The 17,401-nt window shown below is 37.0% G+C and overlaps 1 protein-coding gene across 5 annotated transcripts in view; it reads right to left on the bottom strand.

Annotated features, from left to right (window-relative positions):
- PALM2AKAP2 (PALM2 and AKAP2 fusion) overlaps window positions 1–17,401 on the bottom strand; it is a 248,614-nt gene that overhangs the window by 90,070 nt on the left and 141,143 nt on the right. For all 5 annotated transcript variants that reach the window (XM_026672320.2, XM_087957561.1, XM_026672319.2 and 2 more), the window contains one exon: window positions 11,286–11,353. In XM_026672320.2, the coding sequence (XP_026528105.2) occupies window positions 11,286–11,353 (68 nt within the window). The remainder of the gene's footprint in view (window positions 1–11,285; window positions 11,354–17,401) is intronic.

Raw genomic sequence — 17,401 nt, 5'->3', positions numbered from 1 at the left:
CGTAATGTGGATATTAATGTAGTTAAAATGTATAATAACAATAATGCAACTTTGATCAATTAAAAAACTTAGCTCCTTTAAACCAATGACTTTTATCAATCTGGAAATACTTTAAAATAAGAGGAGGAAAAAGCTTCTTACCCTCCAGTCAAATTCTTTACAAGTTAGGAAGGCAAACCTTGAGAGACTAGTTCTGTGTGGGTGTCATTATTGAGAACATCTGACTGATACACACATTGGTATAAGCAGTATTGAGTCAGAAGAGAAAAATTCAGGTTACAAACATTTTTGGGAGTGGGAAGAGACAATAATGGCAAAACTGCCATTATTCTCCAGAAAAAAATGAAAACATGATAGTGAAGGGCATTTTGACCACAAAAACACTCAGACAAAATAACAAGAAGTTGATTCAATCTTTTCAAGTCCTTTCTTCCAAGTCATTTAACTCTGCTTTTAGTCTTTATTGCACATGGATTGACTCATATGAATCTGTTCATACCAAAACAATTTCCCTAAGAACGTTCTCAAAATATTTTAGTTCACAGCTAATTTTATTTTGTAGGCTATATTGAGACATTGCCCTAACATTCCTCAATGGCAATAACAGGAGGAGTCATTGTGTCCAGTTCTTCTTCTCCAAGTGATAATTCTGGGTTGGTTTTTACATGTCCTCTAGTAATGGGATTCTCATGTGTTGTTAAAATGAAGAAATTACAAAACTGTTATTGCAAATGCCTTCATTTCAAGCTTAATTGCATTCATCTCTGAGCCTGTCCTAAACATTTATGTGTAATTTCTTAAAATAGACAACACTGGGTCTGAAATTTTAAGTTCTTGCTTGGAATCCCATCATTGATCAAAGGGATTCTTATCCTTTTATTGCAGAAGATTGCCATAAAAGATTACAATAGATTGCATTCAGACTTTTGTACACCTTATTTTTAAACCCATTCACTGGAGTTTATAGATGACAAATGTATAAAAGACCATTACACTGAATGTAATGTAATTTTTGTTAATGCAATATTTCCATATGTGGCAGCATCTGGCTATCCTTTTCTGGATTTGGAAGTTAAACGAGATCAGGCCTTCTTAGACATCCAAGGAAAACTAATGCAATAGAGCAGACTGAGAATTTAAAAAAGAACAACCCAGAGGGAAGCAATGCAAACCACTTTTATATTGTTGCCAAAAACCCATGTGGATGGGTCAAGGAGGTCAGAGGAACTGAGGGCAACTGGAAAGAATCTTTGCATGTTATAGAATAGTCCTCTTTTTTAAAACCAGGAATAGCAGCCTAATTACACAGATGAATATTAAAAGTGAGCTTCTTAACAGTTGCAAATTTAATAGAGTCACTTCTCTTTCCATGAATCTAAATATGGATGAGGCTATTTTTGGTGCATATAGCATAACATTTTGGTGTTCCAATTTTCCTATTTCCTATATTTGGAATGCATTCAATTAATACTAATTAGACAGGAAACTATTAATAAACCACCAAGGAAATCAAGCATCACATATTAACGCAACCTGTACGTTGCCTGTCGTTTTAAAATAACTGCAATAGTGAAACAAAAATGGTCTGAAGCACCTGTTAGGTTTTTATTGTCATACCTCCTGCTTTCAGATACTAAAGTGGCTAAACACAAGGAAAAAACTGCTTCAACTAGCCTTAAATCAATGCAGATTGAATGACTTGAGACGGATTCAGCCAAGTGAAATGTAGCAGAAACACAGTTACAAAGCTAATACTATCTATCATTGAAGGAGAGTATATGACTGACAATCTGTTTACTACAAATTCATATCTGAAGAACACATATCCTCAAGTTAGAAGGCAAACACGGAGATGCTGAGATATAAACACTTTGACTGGTTTCCAACTGATTATGCCAAATCATGACTCATTTAGTCATGGTTTATTGAATACGCTATGACTTGCCAAAAGCAAAGAAAGTACATTAAGGCTTGGGCTTAGGTTCCCTGTTGATATATAAAGCAACATTGAGCCAACTAGTGGTGCAAACCAGAAAGTTGCTTTTATAATCAAGGTTTAGATTAGAGCTTCCTATTGCTTTTCCTAATTTAACCCTCTTCTTAATAAATTTTACTAACCAGAGCTTTGACAGACTTGCTCTTTGGATTAACTACTTCCAATCCATTACCAGTGATACAGACCCTGTTCACATGTGATACAGACCCTGTTCACATGACATGCCTGGTGCAAACATTAATTAGTGTGCATGGAGCCAACCTTTATCTGCATGGCTGTTTAATGAGATGTTAATTTTTCTGTGGTCTTTCAAATTCAAAATAGCTGGCTACTATTAGAAACCTGGCTACTGTATAACTTTCCCATAACTTAAAGGTGTCTAACCAAAAGTGAAATAATTAAACCTTCATTACAGCCCACCCAGTGTTAAACCTCAGGGGATCACATGCTAACACAGTGCTGGTTACTATAGTTAACATGCTTCCTTTAAAAAGTTGCCCAATTAATTAAAGTTATAGAATAATACAGCTGTATGTAAGTTAGTGAAATTCCATATGTGAAAATGCAAGCTGCTGAATCCAAGGTGCACGCAAGCTCATCATATTTATATTATACTGACCCTCTTCATATATCTGAACCTGTCTGATCCAGGAAAACAACTATATTAATAAACTACTTTTTAAAACTTCATTTCTCAAGAAGAATGGATGCCTTTTAACGTGGATGATTTCATTTGTTAACTTGCAGTGGAAAATGGAAGTTCCCCCTCATTTTAGTCTTTTCTTCTGAAACAGTTCTCAGCTGGGAATTTGCAAAAAGGAACACTAGCATTTGCAGAAATATATTAGTCATTCATTCTTTGTGTGTTTCATGAAATTCTAATGAATCTGTCACACAATAGCGCCATAGAAATTCTGAAGTTCACAATTCACATTTACATTATTATGCAGGAATATACAATATTATAGGCAGGCAGTGTAGATGTAATAGAGAAAAAAACAAAATAATTCAATAAGTAGGCTAAATAGGTCCTGTAGAAATTTTTTGGCTTTTCTATAGGGAATGTTTACTTGCCACCCATAATATTTACTGTACTGTCCTAAGGGTAGATTTAGTGGAAAATAAGTATGCATAGAGTAGCAATCTTACAAAGAAAATTAAACTGTTCTGGTTCCTTAGAGTATCAATAAAGGACTTCACATTTTTTCAGTGATCCCTTGCCCTTTTTAAAAAAAAAATATCTTCCTTTTTAATCCATAATTAGCAGATCAATAAAAAGTATAGTTTTGAATTTCTTCTAATATATTTATTTGCATGTGTATGGATTAAAACATATAAATAAAGAGGGGAAACACACACACTATAGTATCTTCTACCTGTCGGCCAAAGTAATACAACTAGCAAGTGATACAGAACATAATGAAGGGCTTTTAATCATACAACTTGCCTATTTATTTCTACTTTATGTTGCTTGTCTCTGCCTTGTAAGAATACGTAAGGATAATAACAAGTCCGCTTATTACAAATCCATATGTCCCAAACAATAAAGACAAAGAAACAGCCTTTTTCAAAATGGGTGAACAGGTGGTTTCTTTTCATGTCCTTTCTGCCATGTGCCTCCATTGGGCAGCTGGTCCCTATAGTGGAGGCAAAAGAGCAGCTGGTGTTTAGAATAACAGGGGTGACCAGGGAATGGTCCCTGTTGCTGATATTTTGTTAAGCCAAAGCATTCGTGTTTCTTCTTTAGAGCTATCAAGTCAAAGGCAGCTCTATCCTGTGGGTTTCTCTATAGTCTCTTACACGGTTTTGAACTCAATCATACTGAATTACATGGATGGTTTGCAAAAATGGCAAATGAACTTCAATATAAGCAAGAGCAAAATGATGCATACTGGAGCAACCCCACCAAATATTTTAGAATTCTTTTGGCATACCAAACTGGTATAATAACAGCTGTCTCAAAAACAAAAGTACAGTATAAGCCTGGGGGTTCAAACAAAGTCAAAGGTATCTGAAGCTCAAGGTATCCAAAAGTAGACACATCTTCCCTACAACAACAACAAAATAAAATAATTTGACCCCATACAAGAAATTAGGATCCCATGACCCTAAGAAAAAGAAAAAATGAAATAGACATTTAAATAGGTTTGTGATTGAGATGTATAAAATGCACGTACATTGAGGATATTAGGGAATAAACATTGCTTTTCCCCCCCAAAATAATGGAAAAATATTTATTTTGGACTTATGTAGTTGATTTTTTCAGTAAATGTTGAGAAAGTTCAAAGGAAAGAGAGGATAACAACTAGCAGCAAGGTGAATGGACTTAATTACAGCCCTGACAAGGATCAGGTTGAGACAAATCCTCCTGGAGAAAATCTATCTTCTAATCAATAATCAATAAATGCATAATCAATAATTCAATTAAATAGTAGGATTCTCAGCTGAAAACTGAGCAATAGGTCAGAGACTTGGAGGTTTTACAAGGTTGTGTTTTTTTAAAAAAAATACCTAATTTGTGGAATTTGTTGGTGAGGAAGTTCGGTCTTTCCAAAAAGGATTAGACAAATTAATGGAAGAAAATTTTATCAGTGACACCATATTGTTTTACATTTATTGTGCAAGAACAACTGAAAAAAAAAACTATTGTCTTTAGCAGGGCTTGGAAATCATAAACATCAATTTTCCACCATGAGAAACATGCTGCTGTTAATCGTATGGTTTTTCTGTGACCCAACAAGGTTCTTCTTATACTTCATTACAATTTAAATATTTAAATATTCATTTTATAGAGAAATGTGTAAGAGCCATGGTGGCGCTGTGGTTAAAGTGCAGTATTGCAGGCAAACTCTATTGCAGGCACACCAATTCTGACCGGCTCAAGGTTGAGTCAGCCTTCCATCCTTCTGAGGTTGGTAAAATGAAGACCCAGATTATTGGAAGCAATATGCAAATACTTCTACATTGTAAAGCCCCCACAGAGTGTTATAGGGCAGTATATAACCCTAAATGCTAAACGCTATTGCCATCTGTTCCATCCAAGGACCAAACAAAGCAATAGCAATTATGTTACTGGTACCTATCTAGAAAAAATAATTTGGCAGTTACTCATTTGTAGATGTCAATTAATGAAACATGTTTCCTTTTGCAATGCATAATAGTAATATGAACACATATAATGAATGAACCCAAAGCATTGGGCAGACAGATGGGATTGATACTATAAAGGCTTGGAAGCAACCATTACATGGTTATTTGATAATGTAGCTTAAAAGACCAGTACAGATATTCTTACTGCGAAGTATCTTCATAGAGCTATTTGATGGAATTAAACTGAGGGTTCAGTTTTCACCAGCCATCATGTTCTGCCATGGTTTGATCAATTATGGCTGAGCAAATTATATTTTGCCTTAGCTTGATGTGTGAAAACAGTGATGATGAAATTATCTGATGAAATCAATTGATGCTGGAATACAGCAGAAGAAGATCTGCCTATAGGCAGTGTTACTAAGAAATGCGTTAATGTGTCACTGGCCTTGGTTGATTGTATTTATATTCTGCTTTTTTAAGACTTCAAAGTTATAAATTAGGATCTCCAAATTTTATCACCAATCTAGCTCTTTCATGAAATTGCTTGGACTGAGAAAAAAAAACTGACCAATAATTACTCAATTCAGTATTTTAACCACTATACTAGTATAGGCTATGCTGAATGTAGAATATAAAATAATATACATTGCATACGCATGATATGGCATGGTTCAGCTTAGATAAATCATACATTTTCCCTTCCAGAAGAGGTTCAATACTTTACATGACTGCGAAGGAAATCCTGCTGAGTCAACGGAGCTTATGTTCATACAGGACTACAGCCTATTTTTCAAAGAAAGAAACCTACATTCTTATGTTCAATAAAAAGGAGTTATGATATTTAGTAGTCTTTTGTATATGCTCCCTTAAGGGAAATCCAACATACAGTATAAAATACAATCATATTTCACTTACTTGTTTTTGAAGGACAAAAATCCACTGGGCATTGTGAGAGAATTTCAAGCAACAGCTGTGAAAGCTAAACTCAGCTATGGTTTATAGCATGGCCTTTTTAGCTACAACATGATCAGTGTCATAGACTTCAATCAAAAATACATACTTGAGCATTTTTACTGTGGCATACTAAAGTGCATGAACTGAGTGAAATTCCTTTCACCAAAGGCTATTCAGAAGAGAAACAGGGAGCTGGATGCCTCTGTCACAATGCTTTCCTTAAAGCATCAATACAGATTTAAAAAAGAAAAGAAAACCTTCTCATTTTTCAGTGTTTAAGACTTGGCCCCTAGCATGAATTCAAATACTTTTTTATGAAGACCTGTCTGTTTGATTGAGGGAATGGTGCTGTTACAAATCTTTTTAAATTACATTTTATCTTTGAAATAAATCTATTTGAATTTAAGGACTTCAGGACTGGGTATTTCAGGGCAGATGACAGCAAAGCCTTGCCTATCTTAAAAACCATGCTGGAGGCCATACAATAAGCCTTCTTATCAGCCCTCCATATCACACAATAGATATGGCTGACAACTCCCTGGTGAGACCTAAACTATTAGTTCCTAATGTCTCCTGACTTGTTTCATTGCCTGGAGTTCTCCCAAAAATCAGAGAGAAGCTCATGCTCTTCAGTGTTAGAATGGCACTTGGAGTGATTGTGACATGGGCTGTTCTGCTTCCCCATTCCAAAAATCATCAAGGACCTTATTCCCTCTGAAATGATCCTTCTCTAGAAATTTATATGGCTACCAATTCTTACATTACTTGCAAAATTATTGAAGACGCAGTTGATCTCCCAGGCTGTGGGGACACAGTGATTGTACATTCTCCTTTTGGTTTTGCTTTGTTTTGGTCTGATTGTTTTTGTTTTGGTATTTTGCTCTTTTAATCAGTTGTATTCTTTACACATTGTTCTTTTAACTAGAAGCACTCTTGTTTGGGAGTCAGGTGGCCGATTTATTAAATAAACAAATAGACTTTGAATTGTGCCAAAGTATCAAGCATTCATAAGTTGTCAGAAAAAAATATCATAATGGGTCCTCCATACTTGCAGAAGTTAGATGATGCTATGAGACCATGTTTCATCAGATGCTGAGCTACCATGATATCAAGGTAATAGTGCCTCTTCTCAGTATCTGGCCTTCCTTCTTATACCCCGAGGCAAAACTAAATTAAGGTATTTTCTTTCCTATGCATTGGTATGATGGCATTTTGAAACAGACCCAGGGCTGATAAGAAGCCATGAAATCCTGACCTGGCAACCTGATAGGTTGGCTTCTTCATCAATGATCAAATCCTTGGTATCATATATTTGAGGGAAGGGAGATTAGATAGGAAAATAGACTGCAAATATATATGTCAGATATCTTCTCCTCTTAATCTCTTGTTATTTCTGACTATTAATCATCTGGATTAATGGCTTTAGGCCATTTTCATCCCCCCACCTTCCCCACTAGAGACATCTCACCTCTCCAGGTACACTTCTACATTCACACAGAAAAAATAGGGAAAAAAAAGTTCTGGGCAAACAAGTCAGTCTTATGGAATAAGACCCAGTTTTCACTTAGGCCCATTTCACCTTAACTCAGCAATAGTTTCTCCTCCAGAAACCTCCAGTTCTCACCTCAGAGTGCTGTAGCAATAGCAATAATTATTATCCTTCACAACTTTTGTACTACCTTCTCTTATTGGCATCATTGTTATGATTATTATTACTCTGGGTTTGTTTTTTTTTGCATGTACACTGAAGTTTATGCACCACAGACAAATTCCTTGTGTGTGTAATCACACTTAGCCAAATAAAGTATTGTATTGTATTCTGTTGTATTGTCTTGTATTCTATTCTAGTCTATTCATAGCACTTGGACTTATATACCAACCCATCCTCAGGATCGAACTCTATGATGTAGGCAGAATTAGCCTGCAATACTGCATTCTAACCACAGTATCACCAGGCTCTTTAAGAGCTTGTACTCAGTTTCTTAAAAAGCAAGCAAGCCCTCACACTTTACTGGTGAAAATAAATATTTCTATACATTACAATTTTTAATATCAAATCTTAACATCAGTTTGCTTATGCAGAATGTAATGCAACTCCAATTTCTTGGAGATCTTAATGAACATTGCTTTGCAGACATAAACAATGCAGATTTGATGTTGCTTTGTTTATATTTAAACATAATTAAAATGTGATGTAGTTAACATAGTAACTCCCTAGTCATGTATTTGATATTAGGAATGTGCAAGTTTGAGGACAGTTGAACTGTTTCAGGCAACACCACAGCTGTTCAAAAAATTGCATTTAGCCCTAGCGCCTCAGTTGTTTTAATCTCTGCTCATGATTATTTCTTTATTTAGGCAATGACAAAATAAATAGGCAAGGGACTGTAGGACTGATTGATAATACTGTATGAAGTATCAATTTCCATGTTTTTAATGGGAAGTAACTTTTATAAGAACAAACAGAATACATTCCTTTTGCTTTCATTGGTAATGAACCTGTTGAAACCTTCATGGGAAATACATATCCTTTTAATATGAATTTATCTAATCTAGCATTCAATGTGCAAGTAGGATCACCATTACAGTTTATGTAGGCTAAAATTATGCCTAATGGTTATACTAACTTTGACAGGACTCTCAATTTAAAAAAACCTGAAGATCAGTGACTGGGGAGAGCGACTGACCTTTATTCAAAAAACTAAACTGCCAGCCCTGCAAAATGAATGGATTGCAGCACTTTTACCAACTTAATATCTTCCACATGTTTTGAGACCATGGGCCCCCATTGCTGAAGGATTTTAAATAGTTGCAATCCCAACAACTGCAGAATGCCAGATTGAAGAAGACTAGACTAAAGCATGTGTCTTACATATGTATAAAGTATTTGGAATGGAGGAAATATGTTGGAATGCAGGAAATAATCTATAAGAATGTTTTATCTGTATCTTTCCCATTTCTTCTTATCTTTCACAGAAACAGATTTGATTTCTTTATTGGAACTGAAACATCAGTAAACACACAAATAAAGTTAGTTTAGTTTCTTGTAATCAAATTGAGTATTGGCAAGAACCAATGCCCAAAATATAAATTAATATACATCTTTACTGAGAAGGCAAAACAGATGAAGTTATTAAACCATTAAAAAATATTTAACCATTTCTTCTTTGTACTGCAGCTCATGCAATCTTCCAGAAATGGAAACTAGACTATTGCTAAAAGCTTAAAAACGAAATGGCCCAAATCTAAATATAATGAAGGGATTGAACAGCTAAGCAATAGTAACTAAAATCCTTCCTTTTGTCAACTGCCATTATGAAAGAACTCAATGACCTTTTAAGAAGAGCAGAGGGACCTGGTAATCTGCTTATTAGTCTGTTAGAATGCAGTGTAAAGATACCAGTTACCCTTCTGACTATCATCCCAAGATTATTCATGGACATTTTTTGCCTTAAGAACTTAAAGATTTGGCTATCACAGAGTTCAGTGAAAGTTTCTTTCAGGGGTAAGTATACAGGTAAGGTGGGGGAAGATGTAGCTGATCTCCAACTCTCAGTATATCCAGACAACACTGTGAATGATGGAGAAAACTAAGAGTTGATTTTCTCCATTATTCACTGTTCAGCAACATCTGGACAGCTGAGGACTCCTTACACTATCTACAGAAAAATCTAAACAACTTCTTTTGCTGTTCATATTGATATACAAAAGACAGAAAAACAGGATGCAGGGGGCATTTAAGTAAGACCCAATGAGGATAATAATGTAAGAGATTGTATGACACAGTTCCTATGTTAAAATAGTAGTTTTAATAATAAAATTGTTTCATTGCCTTGGGCTATCCCACCTGGTCAGGAAGGGAAGGTATGTTGCAGATCTGTCAATTAAAAAATTCCAACTAGTGGAATCTAGGAAGAGAGCCACCTCTGCCATTGTCCCCGCCTTATGTTATACTCTTCCCACAGAGGTGAAGCAGGACCCCATGCCCCTGGCCTTCCACAAAGGAGTAAAACATGACTCTGCAGCCTTGAATGGGAGCCCAGAGGAACACACAGCCGTGGGGCTGGTTGGAGCCCTGAGAGCCCTCCTCTGTTTTGTAAATGAATTTTTGTACAGGGTTCAACCATCATTGCCTCTTTTTAAATTCTACATTTTTAAAAAATTTAATTCTTATATGCTATTCTATATATTTTAACATTTTATTGTATACTGCCAAGCATCCCTATCTGAAGGGAATAGGAGGTGAAAAATAAATAAATGTGAAAAATAAATGAATAAAAATAGAATCAAGTAATCAAATTACCACTAAAAAGACTTTTAAAAATTTAAACAAGAAAAATATCAGAGCAGATTCATCACTATGGAAAGATCTTAGTCACAAGTAAAACACCATAGTAGAAGACTAATTGAAATATAAAAACTACCGAGATTATCAAAAAAACAGCCAACAGTTGTGTTTAAGCCTTTGTTTCTATCTTCATTAAAATTCAAAGCTAATTTATTTATTTACTATTTATTCAATTTCTATAGCTGCCTATCGCAACCCAACTGACTAGTCAAGTTGTATCTGCAAGTCTTTGGGCAAGTGAAACCAAGAGTTAATTGAGGGTTAAGTGTTTAAAGATCTGCATTTTATTGCTGAGCCTGGGTGATAAAATGGATAACATTTTATAAGTTTCAGTTGAAACTCTCTCATCTCTTGAACAACTTGGATAGATTAAAGAGGAAAGCAACTGTATAAACCAGGGGTGTCCAACCTTGGCAACTTTAAGACTTGTGGACTTCAACTCCCAGAATTCCTCAGCCAGCAAAGCTATAAACCATGGTCCCTAACCTTTCTAGCTTGGTGGCCTGGTCCTGTGTGTGTGTGTGAGCAGCAGGTCATGTGGGCACGCATAGCTCCACTTGTGTGAGGGTGCATGTGCCCTCCATTTGTGGGAATGGAGCTTCATGTGCAAGTGTACACTCATGTGAGCGGTGCTTCATGCGTGCATGCTTGCCATTTCCTCTCAGCCTGGTTTCAAATAGGCCATGGCCCAGTAGTGGTCCGCGGCCCAGATGTTGGGAACCCTTGATATAAAACATGACTCACAAGCACTCTCTTATTTTTGCCTGTTCAAAGTCCCAGTCATAATTCTATTTTGGATCAAAGTACAGAATTAAAATAATCGCACAGAATATCAACAGCAACCAATTATTAGTGTAAACACATGCATAGGCTGATGTGTAAAATCATATCACTCACCAAAGCTGTGGCTTTCACCTGAGGGCTTTCATTGGTATTTTCAGACCACATGACAAATTTCTCTGCCTCTGTGAAGAAATACAGCATTTTAAAAAGAAAGTTCTATCCACAGGTCAGAGATCACAGTTTTTAAGTCAAAGGACACTCCTGGGTTTTGAGTGAACCAATAAATGTGTTAGGATATGGCAAATTAAACTGTCTAATATAAATTGGGTTTGTTGGATTTAATAGTTTTATGTGAATTCAGTCAAAACTAAACTAAATTAATTAAATCTTTTCTATGTGATGATTGTGTAGTGCTTTGAATTTTATTCCAGAAAGATGTTTTGAATGAAGCACAGGGGAATGGGAATATAGTAACTCTTTAATATAGTAACTCTTTGCAACTCTTTAAAGGGACTGCATCTTTTTCAATGACCACACCATTCTTTCCACAGCTGTCCTATAACTACAGGAAACACAGCTACCTTAAAAACTCACAGCAGGTTATTTTCCAACTTCCACATGCTCTTCAGCAGCTTTTCTGATCTGACTCTGATGTATTGCACAGCCCTAGTTAATGTTACTATTTGCCATATATATTAGGACTAAAATCAGTAGCGGAGATTTAAGAAAAGCCGTTCCAATTTGAACAATAAGCAATAAGTTAACAACAACAATAACAACAATAACAACAACAATATCTGTAACACTGTCAAACATCCAGATTTGACTATCTCAGGTCCTTGGTATGGATTCAATAGGTAACCAAAAATGCCAAATCCAGTCTGAACATCTGACTCAAGCTCTGTAAAGGACCTTGGAATATTCACCTCTAATGATCTAAGTGCTAGAGCCCACTGCAACTACATAGCCAAAAAGGCATTAAGAGTTGTTAACCTAATCCTACGTAGCTTTTTCTCTGGTAATATCACACTACTAACCAGAGCATACAAAACATTTGCTAGACCAATACTCGAATACAGTTCATCAGTCTGGAACCCTCATTACGTATCTGATATTAGCACAATTGAGAAAGTCCAGAAATATTTCACAAGAAGAGTTCTCCACTCCTCTACTCGTTGTAGAATACCTTATGCCACCAGACTTGAAATTCTAAAACTAGAAAACCTTGAATTACGCCGTCTTCGGTCTGACTTAAGCATGGTATACAAAATCATACATTGCAATGTCCTACCTGTCAATGAATACTTCAGCTTCAACCATAACAACACAAGAGCACACAATAGATACAAACTCAAAGTTAACCGCACCAAACTTGATTGCAGGAAATACGACTTCAGCAACAGAGTGGTCAATGTCTGGAATACTCTACCCGACTCTGTAGTTTCTTCCCCAAACCCCAAAAACTTTAACCTTAGACTGTCTACTATTGACCTCACCCCTTTCCTAAGAGGTCTGTAGGGGGCGTGCATAAGCGCACCAACGTGCCTACCGTCCCTGTCCTATTGTTTCTCTTATTCTTCTTTTATTTTTCTTATATGTACCCATTTCATGTATCCACAACTATGTATACACTTATACTTACTATCTTGTAAACAATTGGCAAATCAAATAAATAAATAAATAAATAAATAAAATAAATAAATCTGGCTGACTGCATGATGATGATGATGATGATGATGATGATGATGATGATAGGGACAGCTTGGATTCAAATGCTTAACCACAAGTTTAGCTTAACCACAAGAATTTTGGCTTGTATGTTTCTCAAAGAGCAGTAAGTCTGTTTCTTTCATCCAAGGAAATCTGAAATCTGCCAGAAATTGGCACGGTGACAGTCCTATTTTAAGAAGTTAAACAAATGGAGAGGGAAGGCTAAGAATCTTCAGGAGGATGCTGCACTACAATTTCTCCCAGAAGCCCCCACTAACATAACCAAACATAAGGGATGTCTCAAACAGATGCCCCAGTACCATCAAGTTACAGGTTCTGCTAACAAATGGGAAATCGGTTTCTTCTGAAGTACAGATTTTTCCATGAGCAAACATGAACTTTCTTTATCTTTGTAAATATATCAATTCTGAAATAACTTAAATGTTCCAAATAAAGAATAAGCATTCCATGGGGGATGGTCAACTTCCATATTCTGTTGGGCATAGTTATAAATCAGGTGACAAAAATTGGAGATTTTTAGTGTAAAACATATTAGATTTGCAGAAGCCTCAGTTACTGCTATTTATTTTGCTGCTTTCCCCTCCTATAATTCTGTAAACCAAATCAAGGGTCCATCTGGGTCATAGGCAAAGCCATTACATGTCTTACATGTCTAATAATTTGGGCCTAGAGGACATTCTAATATCAGAACACCAACTGTGTGTACCAGAAGGGTAAAGAATGCCAAGTCAGTCTAAGCAACTTTTTAAAACCCCTAGGTATTCCAGAACATGGCATTAAAATTTCAAGCATGCTACGTTCAAAACTGCAGGCAAAATGAGCACTGGTCCATGTTGCTCATGCTAATTTCATTTATCTTTTGTATGGTTTATTCAGCGAGGCATAAGACCTCCGCGGGCTGCTATCAGCAATCGCTAGATGAACATCTTTAGATCCTGCCTGGATTCCTTGACACTGAGCGCATTGCTGACCCACTGGTTTCCTTTGACTCATTAAGGATTTCAGCTGTGAGCAGTACTGTAGATGGCTGATAGACAGCAACAATTAGGAGAAGGTACAGAATAGAAACAACACTGAAGTCTCTCAGCTCAAAGGCAACGGGAGGGCAGAGAAACAGAGTTATTGGGTGGATTTCATCTGGCTATGGCTTGATGTAGAGGAGAATGGAGATGTCTCAGAGAACGGATATAGCATGGCTGTCCAACCTTTTTGGCTTGCCTGGATCGCATTGAGTGAAGAATTGTCTTGGACCACATATAAAATATATATCGGTAATATAGTTAATGTATATAAATCACATAGCAATATTAAAGTTTACAATCTTGTGAGGCTGCATTACTAGATGTCCAGGGCTGCATGCTGCCTATAGGGACATAGCCTTGAAGTGGAATACAAGAACTGCAAAGTAAATAAAAACTCAGAAAGAGGAAGGGGTAAAAAAGAAACTCAAGAGGACACCTTGATTTAGTGTGAGATCAGAGGAGGCAGAAGAAAACTGATAGGCTTCCAAGTTATAATATCCTATAACAATAAAGCAGAATTCCAATAATCCTTGCAGAATCTGTTTTCCGAACTAGCTTACCTCAAGGAACTAAGAGCAGCCAAAGGAAGTTTAGCTGTTGGTTAAGACAGGAAGCTCACGAGAGATAACCAAATGCTTCTAATCACCCCTTTCATCAAGCAAAGCTTTATTTTGCCTTCAAATGCAACTATAAATACTGTAAAATAATAATAATGTAAATCAAGAGATACATGTCTGCATTTTATTAATAATGGTGCAGAAAGAAATGACAGGGATTTGGAGAGATGGTTAAAAACAAAAAATGGATAATACTTTCTCAGATTCATTTTTGTGTCAGTGTTATCAGGTGGTCCCCTGTCAGTTGACTTTGTTTAGATTTTAAAATTAAGGTGCTTCTGACTAAGTTAGTACTTTGATAAGAGACTTCCAGGGTGTTGAGAATAGTCAGGAGAACTTGAAAATACATCCCTGAAGAAGGATAAGCAAACTATTCCCATATTGTTGTCAAGAAAACTACATGGAAAGTTCCATGAACTGACTGGACATCAAACTTATCCCCAAAGAAACTTTATTTTATTTGACAGTTGCTTGAAAATTTGCATCATGGTAAGAGTTCAAGTATCCTGTTATCTTAATAATGTTCTGATTCAGGAACATAAAAAGCTGTTTTCTGCTGAGGCAGGCCACCGATTCATCTTCTCAGTACTGTCTACAGCTAAGCACAAATTACTTTGGGCTCCCCTTTAGAAAGAATGGTCATAGAGGAAGGCAGGCAGGCAGGCAGGCAGGCAGGCAGGCAGGCAGGCAGGGAAGGGAAGGGAAGGGAAGGGAAGGGAAAGGAAAGGAAAGGAAAGGAAAGGAAAGGAAAGGAAAGGAAAGGAAAGGAAAGGAAAGGAAAGGAAAGGAAAGGAAAGGAAAGAAGGAAAGGAAAGGAAAGGAAGTTGGTTGGTTCAGCTGAAGAAATTCCTTCACAACAGCTTCCTTTGAGATGTAACGGAAGTGAGAGAGATTGTAGGCCATGGAGACATGATTTTATCATCAAAAAAACTCTCCAAGTGAACATTAGATATTCATGCACATAGAGCTCCGATTACCTTTCTTGTAAACAATGACAGACTGTTGTGTGGAAATCAGACCATTATATCTGGCTTGACTATGTGTATGATTTCAGTCACAGATCCACCTTTCCTGCCCAACATAAAGGAAAGAAAAGGGTTCCCTATTTAAGGTTGATGCTTTTCAAAATATTTTATTTTGGATATTTCTGTTTTAGAAAATGAAGCACCAACCAGACAAGCATTACTTTGGCAGATGGGCAAGGCAGGTTCTACCTCAATATCTACAGATTGTTGATGGAGATGTCCTGAGTGTCAAAGGCCTTTAATGAAATGGAAGTAAAACAGGGGTGGGCTTTAAAAATTTTAGCAAAGGGTTGCTGGGTGGGCATGGCCATGATGGGCATGCACCACAATGGGGGGGATTTTTGTCCTTCCCAGGCTCTGGAGGCTTTCCTTGAGCCTGCGGGAGGGTGAAAATGGCCTCCCCGGGCTCTGGTGGCTCTCTGGAAGTTAGAAACAGCCTTTGCGGCCTTTCTGAATTTCCAGGAGGCCCATTTTTTGCCCTCCCTGAGCCTCCTTGCGCACCCTGCACTTACCTGCATCCAAACAGGCTGTGTGGGGACTCCTGGGGGGGGGGGGGGTGGAGGGGCCAGCCAGGAGTGGGATTTGGGGGTTCTCCAAACTGCACAGAATCTTAGCTAGGGCCTCTCCCAAACCCCTGCGAACGCCCAGCAGCTACCCTTGAAGTAAAGTCAACTATATGCTGCTTTTCAGCCTAACAGCTGAGGTAGGCTTCTTAATTTGAAATTCAAGGCTTAAACTGAAAAATGGAACCTGGTGAGAGAAAAATTAAGTGATTTGGCAGGGTTTTGTTAGCTATATAAATATTTCTTGAACCAAATGAAACCTCAGACTTTTTCAGCTGGATGAAGACAACAGTCTCTCTAACTCAGCATCTTTCCCCCAGGGTGACCAATAAGATGCTTATACAGGCAAGATACAAACAAAATAGCCCTTTTCTGTTACCTTAGCAACTGGTCTTTACAAGCTTAATACTTCAAAAGGAAATATATGGTACTAAAGGAAATATGTGGCTATTATGCCCATTGATAACGCTATCGTCACATTATTTCTCCAATCTTCTCTCAAAGCCATCCATACTGACTGACTACTACTTGTAATATACCTCACAGCGAAACCGTTGCAAGAATGGAGTGAGGAATGGACTTACGACCACAATTGAGCCCAAAATTCCTGTTGCTAAGTGAGACATTTAAGTGAATTTTGTCCCATTTTATGATGCTTCTTGTCACTGTTGTTAAGTGAATCACTGCAGTTGTTAACTTGATGAGATCGTTATTAACTGAATGAGGCTTCTCCACTGACTTTGCTTGACAGAAGGTTGCAAAAGGTGATCACATGGCCCAGGGCACTGCAATCCGTCGTAAATATGAGTCAAGCATCTGAATTTTGATCACCTGACCATGGGGATACTGCAATGGTTGAAGGTGTGAAAAATGGTCATAAATCATTTTTTTCAGTGTCGTAACTCTGGTCACTAAATGAACTGTTGAGGACTGCAGGTTATGCAAAACTTTGTGTCAAGCTACTGCACTTCTAAAGAGCAACGGAAAAACTGTCCCACCTTTCTCTTCCTGGAGTTACAGTTCAGTTGCAAAGTTCCAATTTAAAATGTATCTTTTAGAAGTCTTGTTACAATTTAGCTCTAATCTTATAAATTCCAAGCAGCCTCCTCCAGCAAAATCTTAATATTAATTCTTTTCCTCTCCCTTCCCACTTAAAAGGAAGAAAGTTTTTTTTTCCAATGTTCAGAAATCTTTATTGTCCCCTTGGCTTTATTTTTTAGTTTAATTACCTGCTGATGCCAAAGCGGGTTTTTCCGATTTCTCGTTCAACAG

The sequence above is a fragment of the Notechis scutatus genome, chromosome 2 (assembly GCF_049901735.1).
Source record: "Notechis scutatus isolate UNSWTSFEM ecotype Mainland chromosome 2, rNotScu1.2, whole genome shotgun sequence".
In the NCBI taxonomy this organism is placed as follows: Eukaryota; Metazoa; Chordata; class Lepidosauria; order Squamata; family Elapidae; genus Notechis; species Notechis scutatus.
This window is presented reverse-complemented; position numbering and strand designations above follow the sequence as displayed.